At 60.0% G+C, this 11,595-nt stretch overlaps 3 protein-coding genes across 3 annotated transcripts; 2 read left to right on the top strand and 1 right to left on the bottom strand.

Moving 5' to 3' along the window:
- Positions 1-300: 300 nt before the first annotated feature.
- On the top strand, positions 301-1,377 carry SLS55_008198 (uncharacterized protein; the record flags this gene model as incomplete). The annotated part of the gene is made up of 2 exons (XM_066779612.1): positions 301-305; positions 660-1,377. 2 exons carry the CDS (start codon positions 301-303, stop codon positions 1,375-1,377), a joined length of 723 nt encoding a protein of 240 aa, XP_066630416.1.
- Positions 1,378-3,483: 2,106 nt separating this feature from the next.
- SLS55_008197 (uncharacterized protein) lies at positions 3,484-5,494 on the top strand (the record flags this gene model as incomplete). Its single annotated transcript, XM_066779611.1, has 5 exons — positions 3,484-3,498; positions 3,737-3,864; positions 3,931-4,266; positions 4,402-5,210; positions 5,295-5,494. The coding sequence occupies 5 exons, from the start codon at positions 3,484-3,486 to the stop codon at positions 5,492-5,494; spliced, it is 1,488 nt and encodes a 495-aa protein (XP_066630415.1).
- Positions 5,495-6,286: 792 nt separating this feature from the next.
- Positions 6,287-11,462, bottom strand: SLS55_008196 (uncharacterized protein; the record flags this gene model as incomplete). Its single annotated transcript, XM_066779610.1, has 2 exons — positions 6,287-6,871; positions 6,927-11,462. The coding sequence occupies 2 exons, from the start codon at positions 11,460-11,462 to the stop codon at positions 6,287-6,289; spliced, it is 5,121 nt and encodes a 1,706-aa protein (XP_066630414.1).
- Positions 11,463-11,595: the final 133 nt, after the last annotated feature.

The following is an 11,595-nucleotide window of genomic DNA, read 5'->3' as shown; positions in this document are numbered from 1 at the left end:
TTAATTGGCTTAACTATTGCTAGTGCGACTCTCCATACTCTTTCCTCCTTCGCTTACATTACTGTTCTTCACGGCATTGGCATTTTCATGGTGGGGCTGAGAGATTAAGCATGAGCGTATCTTTGTTGCGCTTCTTGGAGACTTGTGAGACGGATGAGCTTCACTTGCAGCTCTCTTCGTATCGGCCCAAGAGTACTTACTCATCGTAGAAGTCTCCGCAATCTGCTGCCTTCGGCGCACTCTCCGGATGTGATACTACCGAACCCCTACCAAGGAGGGAGAAGAGGGAAAGCTCATCTCATGAGGTGTGAAGGATACTAAAGCTGGAAATAGCAGCAAGAGCTCAGAATTCTTACGAAGCCGACCTGCTTATCTGCTGCAAAGGCGTCGGAGAACGGCGACGAAACTGACGACTTGATCGCAAGAGCCCGCGTGATGTATGCACCAAAACGCGTTAGCAAGCACATGATCTCCAAGCTCGTCGACACAGTCAGCTTGCCTCTGTTGAATATAAAAGGTGTTTGTGTGTCAGTAGTGCATCACTATACGCCAAACACTCTCGCATCATCCAAGAATTCCATCCCTACATTCTTCCTATTGCTTCGAACAGCAAGTCTCAAACAAGTCCTATACCCTTGGAAATCCTCTAACTTGGACAGGAGAGAAACCCTCCACCGTCTGCACGCCATGGCCACAAGCAAGACGCGGACGATCGAGTTCGAGCCCAAATACATCACCTTCGACTGCTACGGCACGCTCACCGACTTCAACATGTCGCGCATGGCGCGCGAGGTCTACTCGGACCGGCTCTCGGGCGCGGAGCTCGACCGGTTCGTCTCGCTCTTCGCCGGATACCGCGTCGACGAGGTGCTGGGGCCGTACAAGCCGTACCGCGACGTGATCCTCAACTCGCTGTCCCGCACGTGCGCGCGCACAAAGGTCGCGTACGACGCGACCGAGGCGGAGCGCTTCTACGCGGCCATCCCGTCGTGGGGCCCGCACGCAGACGTGCCGGGGGGACTGGCGCGGCTGGCGACCAAGTACAAGCTGGTCATCCTGTCCAACGCGGCCGACGACCAGATCGGGCGGAATGTGGAGAAGCTGGGGGCGCCGTTCCACCGCGTCTTCACGGCGCAGCAGGCGCGCAGCTACAAGCCGCGCATGCAGGGGTTCGAGTACATGTTTGAGCAGCTGGGATGCGGGCCCGAGGACGTGTTGCACGTGTCGAGCAGCCTGAGGTACGACCTGATGACGGCGGAGAGCATGGGCATCGGGTGCAAGGTTTTTGTGAAGAGGGGCCACGAGCCGTCGACGCCCGAGTACAACTACTACGAGGTGGACGGCATTGGGCAGTTGGCGGACATGCTTGGGTTGTGAGTGCTGGGTTGTCAGGAGGGATGTGCCGGCGAAAGATGAGACGGAAGGAGCGAACGAAAGAGTCTAATCGATAATGCAATGCAGCATTCCCATTTGGAGCAATCTCGGGCCGGGGCCTCAGCCGGCCAGGAAGGGACGGCGTTTGTTGTGGGCCGGCGATCAAACACCATCAAGCTGAGGCAATGGTCCTAATTTAAGCACATCACGAGGCTCTCTGCTAGCGAGATTCGTCAGGGTCCAGCCGTGTCGAAACGCCTTAAAGCGAGTGTTGGCTTTGTTGCAGCGAACGAAACGCGCCACCCTCCTCCTTCCGTCCCTGGCGATCCGCGTGTGTTGCATTGCGCGTCGGCCTGTGTCGCCGCCACGGGGCCGCCTACGTCACTGCCTCTCCTTGCGCCCTTGCGCCCTTGCTAGCCCGAGCCGCGGCACCGCACAGCCGCCCTCCCGTCTCTTCAACACCACGCCGTCCGCGCGCCAGCTCAGCCTCACTCCCATTTTCAGCATCGTCGCTCGTTTTCGCCCGTCGCCACCCGCGCCCACTAAGCCCGTCGCTTCCTCGATAAAACGCTTCCCGCAAGCCACATTCATTACCGTTTTCGCAAAATCTCCAACCCGACCGCAATCCCTCCAACTGCGCAAAATATAAAAAGAACAACAAACAAAACCAACAATGCACGTCCACACCGTCCGTCTGGGCCTCCTGTCCCTCCTGGTCTCCGTCTCGGCCGCCCGCAACCTCCACCTCAACGATTTCCTCCACCGCCGTGGCGGGGATGACGACTCATCCTCGTCCACCTCCACCACCTCGTCCGCCGCCCACGGCTCCATCTCCGCCGTCCCGCCCGACGTCGTCACCCTGACCGGCCACTCGACCGCCTCGGCCACGGACCTGCCCGACTCGGACGACACGACGGTGCTCACCACCGTCGTCAACGGCCACACGACGCGCATCACCATGGTCGACTCGGCCGCGGCGTCGTCCGACGGCGTCGTCATGCTCACCGGCACCGGCGACTCGCCCGCGTCGTCGACGGCCACCGTCACCGTTTCCAGTACCGGCGGTCGCAACGGCACCAGCGCGCAGACGACCATGCAGACGTCGACGGCCAGCTTGAGCGACGAGGATGCGTCGTCGACGGCGGAGAGGGCCGCCGCGACGGGCGGTGGCGCTGAGCAGACGCAGGCGGCTGCGGCGAGTAGTACGGGCGCTGCGGTGCCGTTGGCGACGGCGGCGTTGGGGTGGGTTGGGTTGATCGGGGCAGGTGTGGGTGCGGCTGTGGGGTTGGTTTGAGAGAATTCGGAAAAAGGTGTCGGATAGGAGTCGTGAGGGTTCTTTTTCTTTCTTTCTTTTCATTTCCTTTAATTTTCTTTCCGGCTTTCGCTACGCACGTCGCTTCTACATTGGCCGTTCTCGAGATGATTGCGACTTGGCATGCATCCTACGATACACAAACATCATGTGAGGTTTCTTTTGGCTGGCTTAAAGGAATAATCATCGGCGTTCAGGGCATATGCACTCCGGCACAAGCGAATACACGTTGAATTGAGTGCAGTTTGCCATTGGCTGACAGAAACATCGGATGTGATTATGGGAGAAGGTCAACAAGGTGTCGCATTCCAACCCCTACAAAAATATGTTTGATGATCAAGCACTCTTTCTCGCCTAATAAGGCCCTCACATAAGCATAGGCCGAACAATGAGAAGTTGACCGGAGCCAATGCCAGGCGGCGCTCGACGCCGGGACCCTAGGCCTGCCCCGCATTGCCAGCCCATCTCACTCCTCACACAAGCCGCCCGACGTGCCGACCACGTAAGCTGGACGAATCTCAAGCTCGCAAAAGTTGTATCGACAGGCAGCAACCAGCAGGACCCTCTCTTATCCCCACTTTTCTTACCCGCAAGCAATGTGGGCCGCTACAATGCAGCAATTAGCAGAAACAAATCCAGAAAGGGAAATTGCACTAATGCATTGCCCTGACTTTGGACTCTCGCTTCGCACTACTTGCTTACAGAGCCTCTTGGAAACCAATGGCGATGCGGCCGTGGTACAAGACGATCATCCAGCACCTGCAGGCAACAAGCGCTTACTGCACGCACCGCCAGGGATGATACAGCAGCCCGTATGCCCCGCAGCGGGGTCATGGAATCAAAGCCTCTATATCACTTTCTGCCCTCGCCGGCGTGCCTCCACAGCTCCATACTTGAGTAGCCCTCAACTGTGCAGCTAATATCCAAATCACAATGGCCGTCGAAGGAGCTTCGTCGTTCAAAACGCAACTCTTCATCAACAATGAGGTAGCAAAACATATATATCCCTTTATATTCCCGCACAAGACGGATTTGTCTAATTCCCACCAGTACGTCGACGCCCAATCGGGGGAGTCCTTCCCCCTCTACAACCCAGCCGACGAGTCCCTCCTCCATTCCGCCATCCCCATTGCCGGTCAGGCCGACGTCGATGCCGCCGTCGCCGGCGCCCAAGAAGCGTGAGTTTCCCTTCCGGTCTTTCGGCCTTTTTTGAACGAAAAACCAACGGTACGGTACAACATCAGTTTCAAACCCACCAGCCCCTGGCGCGCCTCGTTCCCCGCCAAGCGGCGCGCGGCGGCCATGCACAAGCTGGCGGACCTGATGGAGGCGAACGCGGCCGAGCTGGGCCGGCTCGAGACGCTGGCCATGGGGCAGCCGCCGCTGGTCAGCGGGCTGATGGTGCAGTGGGCCGCCGACACCTTCCGCTACTACGCCGGCTGGACCGACAAGATCGCCGGCCAGGCGTTCCCCGCCGAGCAGGACGAGGGCGGCGACGGCGCGCCGGGGACGTACAAGATAGTCAAGTACGAGCCGATCGGCGTGTGTGCGGGCGTGGGGGCGTGGAACACGGCGCAGAGGTGAGTGAGAGAGTCCTGAGCTTTCCTTTCCTTCCATCGCTTGTCTTGTGGCCGCCCTTGGGGATCGGAGCTGGGAAAGAGAGAGAAAGGAAGGACGAACGGTGCTGATTCTTCCCCCCCGCTCTCACCTCGCAGCAACTTCGCCTGGAAAGTCGCCCCGGCCCTCGCCGCGGGCAACACGGTCGTCTACAAGCCGTCGGAGAAGGCGCCACTCGGCGTGCTCGCCCTCGGCGCGCTCATCAAGGAGGCCGGCTTCCCGCCCGGCGTCGTCCAGCTACTCTCCGGCCCGGGCAGCACCGGCGCGCTGCTGGCCTCGCACCCGCGCGTGGCCAAGATCAGCTTCACCGGCTCCGCCGCCACGGGGCGCAAGATCCAGGACGCCGCGACGCGCTCCAACATGAAGCGCGTCACGCTCGAGCTCGGCGGCAAGTCGCCCGCGCTCGTCTTCGCCGACGCCGACCTCGACAACGCCGTGCGCCAGTGCTCGCTCGGCTTCCTGCTCAACAGCGGCCAGGTCTGCGCCGCCGCCAGCCGCACGCTGGTGCAGGACGAGGTGGCCGGCGTCTTCGTCGAGCGGCTCAAGGCCGCGTTCGAGCACACGGCTCGCGCCATGCGCGACCCCAGCCTGGAGGGCGTGCATCCGCTGCAGCTGCTGGGGCCGATGGCGGACCGCGCGCAGTTCGACCGCGTCATGGGCTTCATCGAGCGCGCGAAGAAGACGGGCGGCAGCGGCGGTGAGGATGCGGCGGCGGGGACGCTGCTGACGGGCGGCGGCCGCGTGGGCGACAAGGGCCTCTTCGTCGAGCCGACCATCTTCGTCGACCCCAAGCCCGCCAGCGAGATCTACACGGACGAGATCTTCGGGCCGGTCAGCACGGTGCGGACGTTCAAGACCGAGGAGGAGGCCGTGGCGCTGGCCAACGATACTTCGTACGGGTTGTCTGGTATGTCTTCATGAGTTCTCTCGCGATCAAAGGATGGGAACCTAGTGTATATGTATACTGATGCGAGGGGCCAACCAACAACAGCGACGCTGTACACCAACTCCATCTCGCGCGCCCTGCGGGTGTCGGGTCTGCTCGAGGCCGGTACCGTCGGTGTCAACACGTCCTTCATGCCCAGCCCGACGACGCCGTTCGGCGGCGTCAAGCAGAGCGGTTCCGGCAGAGAGCTGGGCCTCCAGGGCCTGTTGGCCTACTTGGACACGAAGACCATCCATATCAAGTAAGCCCGTTTTTACCAATGAGAGAAATCGAATGCTGACTGTGAGAATCAGTATGAGCGTCTAAAGCATGGAACCACCATGAAGGAAAAAGAAACCGATGAAACTGGGCCTGATATATTTGAGCGAAAGAGAAGCCACAACGCAATGCCGCTTTCACTTTCCTCTGGTTCACCTTGATAACGAGCTTGCAAACACTGCCACTTCCATCCATCAATGTGCCGCTGATAGTGACCGGTTGAGATCAGTGGCGAGTTCTCGACTCGTAGCAATACTATTCGACAGAAACTGGCAGTAAAGTTGTGAATGTATAAGATGTTCCATATCGTAAACTATGCTATACTATCACACATCCTTACAAGCATCATAAACAACTCTCTCATCACCTATTAAAGTTGAAACAGATGAAGGAAAATTACAGTAAATGCTCATCCCAAAGGAAGAGGAAAAAAGAGATCCGCTACTGAAAGATAACAAAGGAGATGTCGTAAAAGGATTGCAAGTCATGGCCTCATGAAGTCATGTAAACTTTTCCAAAAGTCATGCCCAAGGTCAGAATACAGTTTCCCAGCACACACACATGAAGTGCTCTCTGTCTCCAGTGACAACAAAGAGAGAAGTCCAGAAGGAGACATCCCGTGATTTCCTCCCACAGAAGTCACGAGCTTCTTCCAACTTTTCATCTCCCATCAGCCACCAGGACGGGGAGGCCCAAAGGAGTGAACTGGCATGCAGTTTTTGTTTCTTTCTGTTCATCAATTACGTCATTCCCTTCTCGTCACGCTCGTGATACAGCGTTTATTTGCTGCCGAACAGGCCGCCGACGAGCGGCAGACCCTTGGCGCCATCTCCCTTCTTCTTCTCCTTCTTCTTGCCGCCGAGGGCCTCACTGATGCTGCCGAGGCCGAGGCCGTTGAGGAGCTTGTTAATGCCCAAGCCGCCGAGCAGGCCGTTGACGAGGCCGCCCAGGCCCAGGCCGTTGAGCAGGCGTCCGACCAGACCCAGCACGCCCGACAGCAGCAAGCCGACGGCGGCGATGATCTGGAAGAGCGGCTCGGTGAGCAGAGCCCAAAGCGGGTTCAGCTTCTTCTTGGCGTGGGGCATGTCGGCAATCTTCTTCTTCGCGTTGTCGATGGTGGTCACGACCGTTGTCGTGAGCTCCTTCAGGCAGTCCGCCAGGCGGTACTCCTCGGGCGTCGCCTCGCGCGTGCCGGCACGGCCCTTGGCCTGCGCCGCGATGCGGCCGTCGGGATCCAGGCCGCGCAGCGAGCCATTGCACTCCTGCAGGATGCGGCCAGCCTCCTCGATGAGGGGCTTGACGTTGTCGACGAGCTGCTCCTCGTCCAGCTCCTCGCGGGGCGTGCGGTCGGCAGCTTCGATGTACTGTTGATATAATTAGTATCAGGTCTGCCCAAGCGCGCGCGTGTTTTTGACTTACCTCGGTGATCTGCTTGCACACGGGCTGGACGCGTTCGAGCGTCTGCTGGCAGATGTTTGCCATCTTGTCCGCGAGCTCGGCATCCTCCTTCTTCTTGCGCAGCTCCTCGAGCTCCTCCTCGGTGAGGCCTTCCTCCTCTTCCTCCTCGACGATGTTCTCAAGGAGAGTGACCTCGCCAACCTTGTTGCCGTCGTTGTCGATGACGTAGCCGTTGTCGTCAATCTCGAGACCAGCACAGTGGCCGAGATCGCCAGCGGTGAGGCGGCCCATGACGTTGCCGTCCTCATCGCGAACTTCGCCCTCTCTGTTGACGCGGCGGCCGGACATGGGGTTGATGCGACGTTCCTTCTCCTCAGGCTCCCAGCGCTCGGCCTTACCGATCGGGTTGCCGTTCTTGTCGACGATCTCACCCTCCTCATCGACCTTGTGGCCAACAAGCTTCTGAACATCACCCTCAATGATGCGGCCGACGATGCTGCCGTCAGCGGTGACGACGGTTCCGTCCTTAGCAACGGTGATGTTCTCGAAGCCGGAGAAGGGACCCTCGGGAGTGGTATCGACGCCCTTGACAAGCTCAGCACGACCGATGACGTTGCCGGCGTTGTCCCAGATCTGGCCCTCGCCATCGACCCTGCGGCCGACCATCGCCTTAGGATCACCCTCGGCAACACGACCGACAATAGCACCGGCGGAGTCGACGACGTTGCCGGCCTTGTTGACAGTGCAGCCAGCAAGAGCAGAGAGATCCTCGGGCTGAGCCTCCTCCTCTTGCCACGGCTCAGCGTGACCCTTGACATTTCCAAACTTGTCGATGATGTCGCCATCCTCGTCGACCTTGAGGCCAACCAGGCGCTTGGGGTCACCCTCCGTGAGCTCACCGACGACATTGCCATCAATGTCCTCGACCTTGCCCTCGGCAACAACGCGCAGACCCTCGAGGCCAGCGAAGGGACCCTCGGGCTTGGCAACGCGCTCGTTCTCGGGAATAAGCTCACAGCGACCGACGACCTTGCCGGTGTCACCGTGGATCTGACCCTCCTCGTCGCAGCGACGGCCAGCCAGCTCGGAGACGTTGCCCTCGACCAGCTTGCCAAGCGGGATGCCATCCTCGGTAACAACGAAGCCCTGCTTGTTAAGGACCTTGTTGTTAAGGATAGACAAGTCTTGAGGTTCTTCTTCAGGCTCTTCCTCGAGAGGCTCGGCATGGCCCTTGACGTTACCGTACTTGTCAATGATATCTCCATCCTCATCAACGGAAAGACCAATGAGACGCTTGGGGTTGCCTTCGACGATGTGGCCGACAATGTTGCCATCCTCATCGGCAACCTGGCCGTCAGCAACGACACGGAGGTCCTCGAGACCGGCGAAAGGTCCTTCAGGCTTGGCCTCGCGCTCGTTCTCAGGGATGATCTCGACGCGGCCAACGACCTTACCAGAATCATTCCAGATCTGGCCCTCCTCGCTAACCTTCCTGCCTGCGAGCTCCTTGACGTTGCCCTCGACAAGACGAGCGATCGGGACACCATCGTCGCCAATGACATTACCCTGCTTGTTGAGGGTCCTGCCAATAAGGCTAGAGTAGTCGATGGGCTGCTCTTCTTCCACCTCTTCCTCAGGCTCCTCGTAGCGTTCGGCGTGGCCAATGACGGAGCCCTTCTTGTCGATGATATCTCCGTCTTCGTCAACGGCGCGACCGACAAGCTTCTTGGCGTCACCCTCAACGACGACACCAACAACATTACCGTTCTCGTCCTCGACCTTGCCGTCCTTGACGACGATAAGGCCCTCGAGGCCGGCGAAAGTGCCCTCCTGGTCATCATCAATCGGGACGGTCTTGGCACGGCCAATGACCTTACCCTTGTTGTCCCAGAATTGACCTTCAGCGTCAGCAGTGGCGCCAAGCTTGGAGAGCTTCTTTGCATCGCCCTCAATCAGCTCACCGACGACGACGCCGTCGTCGTTGATGAGCTTGCCAGCCTTGTTGACAGTGAGACCATCGAGGACAGAGAGAGGAGGCAAGTTGTCGTCCTCAGCGCCTTCCTCGGCACCTTCCTCAGCACCCTCCTCGGCACCCTCCTCGTCGACAGCGGTCTCGGTGCCCTCGGGTGCCTCCTCAGCTTCTTCAGCACCCTCTTCGGCACCCTCGGCGGCCTCCTGAGCCTGAGCGTCCGCAAGTTTCTCGGCCTCCTCGTCGCCCTCTTCGACCTCTTGAGGCAGAACGCGGACGCGACCGATGATGTTACCGTCCTTGTCAAGAACCTCGCCCTTGTCGTTGAGCTTCTTGCCGGCGCAGTCAGAAAGCTCGCCCTGGACAAGCTCGCCAATCTCTTCGCCGTCCTCGTTGAGCACCTTGCCCTTCTTGTTGACCTTCAGGCCATCCAAGATCTCGAGACCGGGGATGAACTCCTTCGGGCCTTCGAGCTCAGCAAGGCGCTCGCGAAGCTCCTTGGTCGCCTCCTCGGCGGCATCGCCAGGGATGATCTCAACTTTGCCGACGAGCTTACCATCCTTGTCGAGAACCTCGCCCTTGTCGTTGATGGTCTTACCGGCGGCCTTCTTGACGTCGCCTTCGGTGAGCTCGCCAATCTCGTCGCCCTCCTCGTTGAGGACCTTGCCCTTCTTGTTGACCTTGAGGCCTTCCAAGATTCTGATGTCAAGAGCAAGCGGGCGGAGTTGCTCCTGAAGGTGCTCGGCAGCACCCTCAGCAAGCTCGACCGTACCGAGAACGTTTCCATCTTCGTCGACGACTTCACCCTTCTCGTTGACTGAGAGGCCCTTGACCTTGTTGACGTCGACACCGTCGGCGATCTGGCCGAGGACATTGCCCTCGGAATCGACAACCTCGCCTTCCGAGTTGATCTCACGACCCTCAAGGGCCTCGACCCCGGGAAGGTCGGGGACCTCGCTCTCGATCTGAGACTTGGCACCTCCGATGGCCGAATCAGGCCGGCCAGCCTTGCTAGCGGCGCCGGAGATAGCTTCACCAGCCTCCTCGGCCTTGTCACCAGCCTCTTCGGCCTTGTCGCCAGCCTTCTCGACCTTGCCGGTGGTTGAGTCAGCAGCGCCCGTCACGTCGTCGGCGCCACCCTCAACGCCATCCTCAACGCCATCGACAGCTTCCCCAGCCTGGTCGTAGAGGCCTTCGAAGTCTGGGTGGATCTGGGCGCGGCCAATGACGTTGCCACTGTCATCAAGAATCTCGCCCTTCTCATTGACCTGACGGCCCTTGAGTTGTTGGATATCGCCTTCGACAATCTGGCCAACAGTGTCGCCATCGTCGTTAAGGATTTCACCAACTTGGTTGACGGTGAGGCCCTTGAGGATTGAAAGGTCGGGTCCACCCTGGGCGGCCTGCTGAGCCGCCCGCTTCTGAGCATCGATCTTCTCAGGCAGGAGTTCGCAGCGGCCGACCAGGTCACCGTCGTCGTCGAGGATCTCGCCGTTGTCACCAATGGCATACCCCTCGAGGTCTTCAGCGTCACCCTCAACGAGCTGGCCAATCTGGTTGCCTTCGTCGTCGACGATGCCACCATCGCCCTGGACCTCGCGGCCCTTCAGGACGGAAAGGTCGCCAACATCGGGAATCTCCTGGCCGGTGGCGTCTTCGGCGGTGTCCTTAGCTTGGTCGGTGGTGTCCTTGGCTTGGTCGGCGGTGTCTTTTGCGGTGTCCTTCGCACCATCAACGACGCCCTCGGCCTCCTTGCCGAGGCCCTCGGCGGTCTCTTGAGCCTCCTGGACGGGGCCGCCCTTGGCAGTCTCATCTACATCTTCAGCAGCACCACCAGCTGTGTCCTGGACATCGCCGGTGGTGTCTTCGGCGGTGTCTTCGGCAGTGTCCTTCACGTCGCCAGTAGTGTCTTCGGCAGTGTCCTTCACGTCGCCGGTAGTGTCTTCGGCGGTGTCCTGAACATCGCCAGCAGTGTCTTCTGCAGTGTCTTTCGCGGCGCCAGCAGCCTTGCCGGGGTCCTGAGAAGAGGACTTGCTGGCAAGGCTGGAGGCACGGCCGGCAAGGTTTCTCGCGTTGCCGAGCACGTTGCTGCCGGCCTTCTTGGGAGCCTGCTCGGCACCTTCCTGCAGGTCGGCGGTAGACTCTTGCGCCGACTCGGCTGTGTCCTCAGCCGTGTCCTCGGCCTCTTCGCCGAGGTCGCCGGCCTTCTCCGTGGCGTTGTCGTCGTCACTGCGGACAGTGTCGTCATCGTCATCATCGCCGACGGGCTTGGGTGCCTGCTCTTTCAGATCTCCAGTGGCTTCGGAGACCTTTCCGGTGGGGTCCTGCTCGCCGGCCTCGCTAGCAGCGCCACTTGCCTGCTGGGGTGCGTCCTCCGCAGTCTTCTTTGCGCCCTCGACCTTCTCGGAAACGTCGCCCTCTGACGGCCTGGGTGGGAGGTCCGGGTTTTCCGTCTGGGGCTTCTGAGAGGTGGCCTCGCCGGCCTTCTCTGACGCCTGCTCGCCGAGCTTGGGGGGTGCCGGCTTGCGGCCGAGCTTGGTGGGAGTGCGGGGCGCGTCGGCGCTCTTTCCGGCGGCGGGGGAAGGCATTCTGGTGGGAGAGTTTCGGGATCGGGTACTTGTGGGAGATGTTCTAGTGGGCGTGGGAGGAAAGGAATAGTACTGATAGTTTGTGGGAGACCTTGGGGGCATAAAACTGCATGCACAGGGTATTAGGTGGGAG

Source organism: Diplodia seriata (genome assembly GCF_021436955.1).
Source record: "Diplodia seriata strain FDS-637 chromosome Unknown scaffold_8, whole genome shotgun sequence".
Taxonomy (NCBI): domain Eukaryota; kingdom Fungi; phylum Ascomycota; class Dothideomycetes; order Botryosphaeriales; family Botryosphaeriaceae; genus Diplodia; species Diplodia seriata.
The sequence above is the reverse complement of the archived record's forward strand: the minus strand, read 5'-3'. Positions and strand labels throughout refer to the sequence as shown.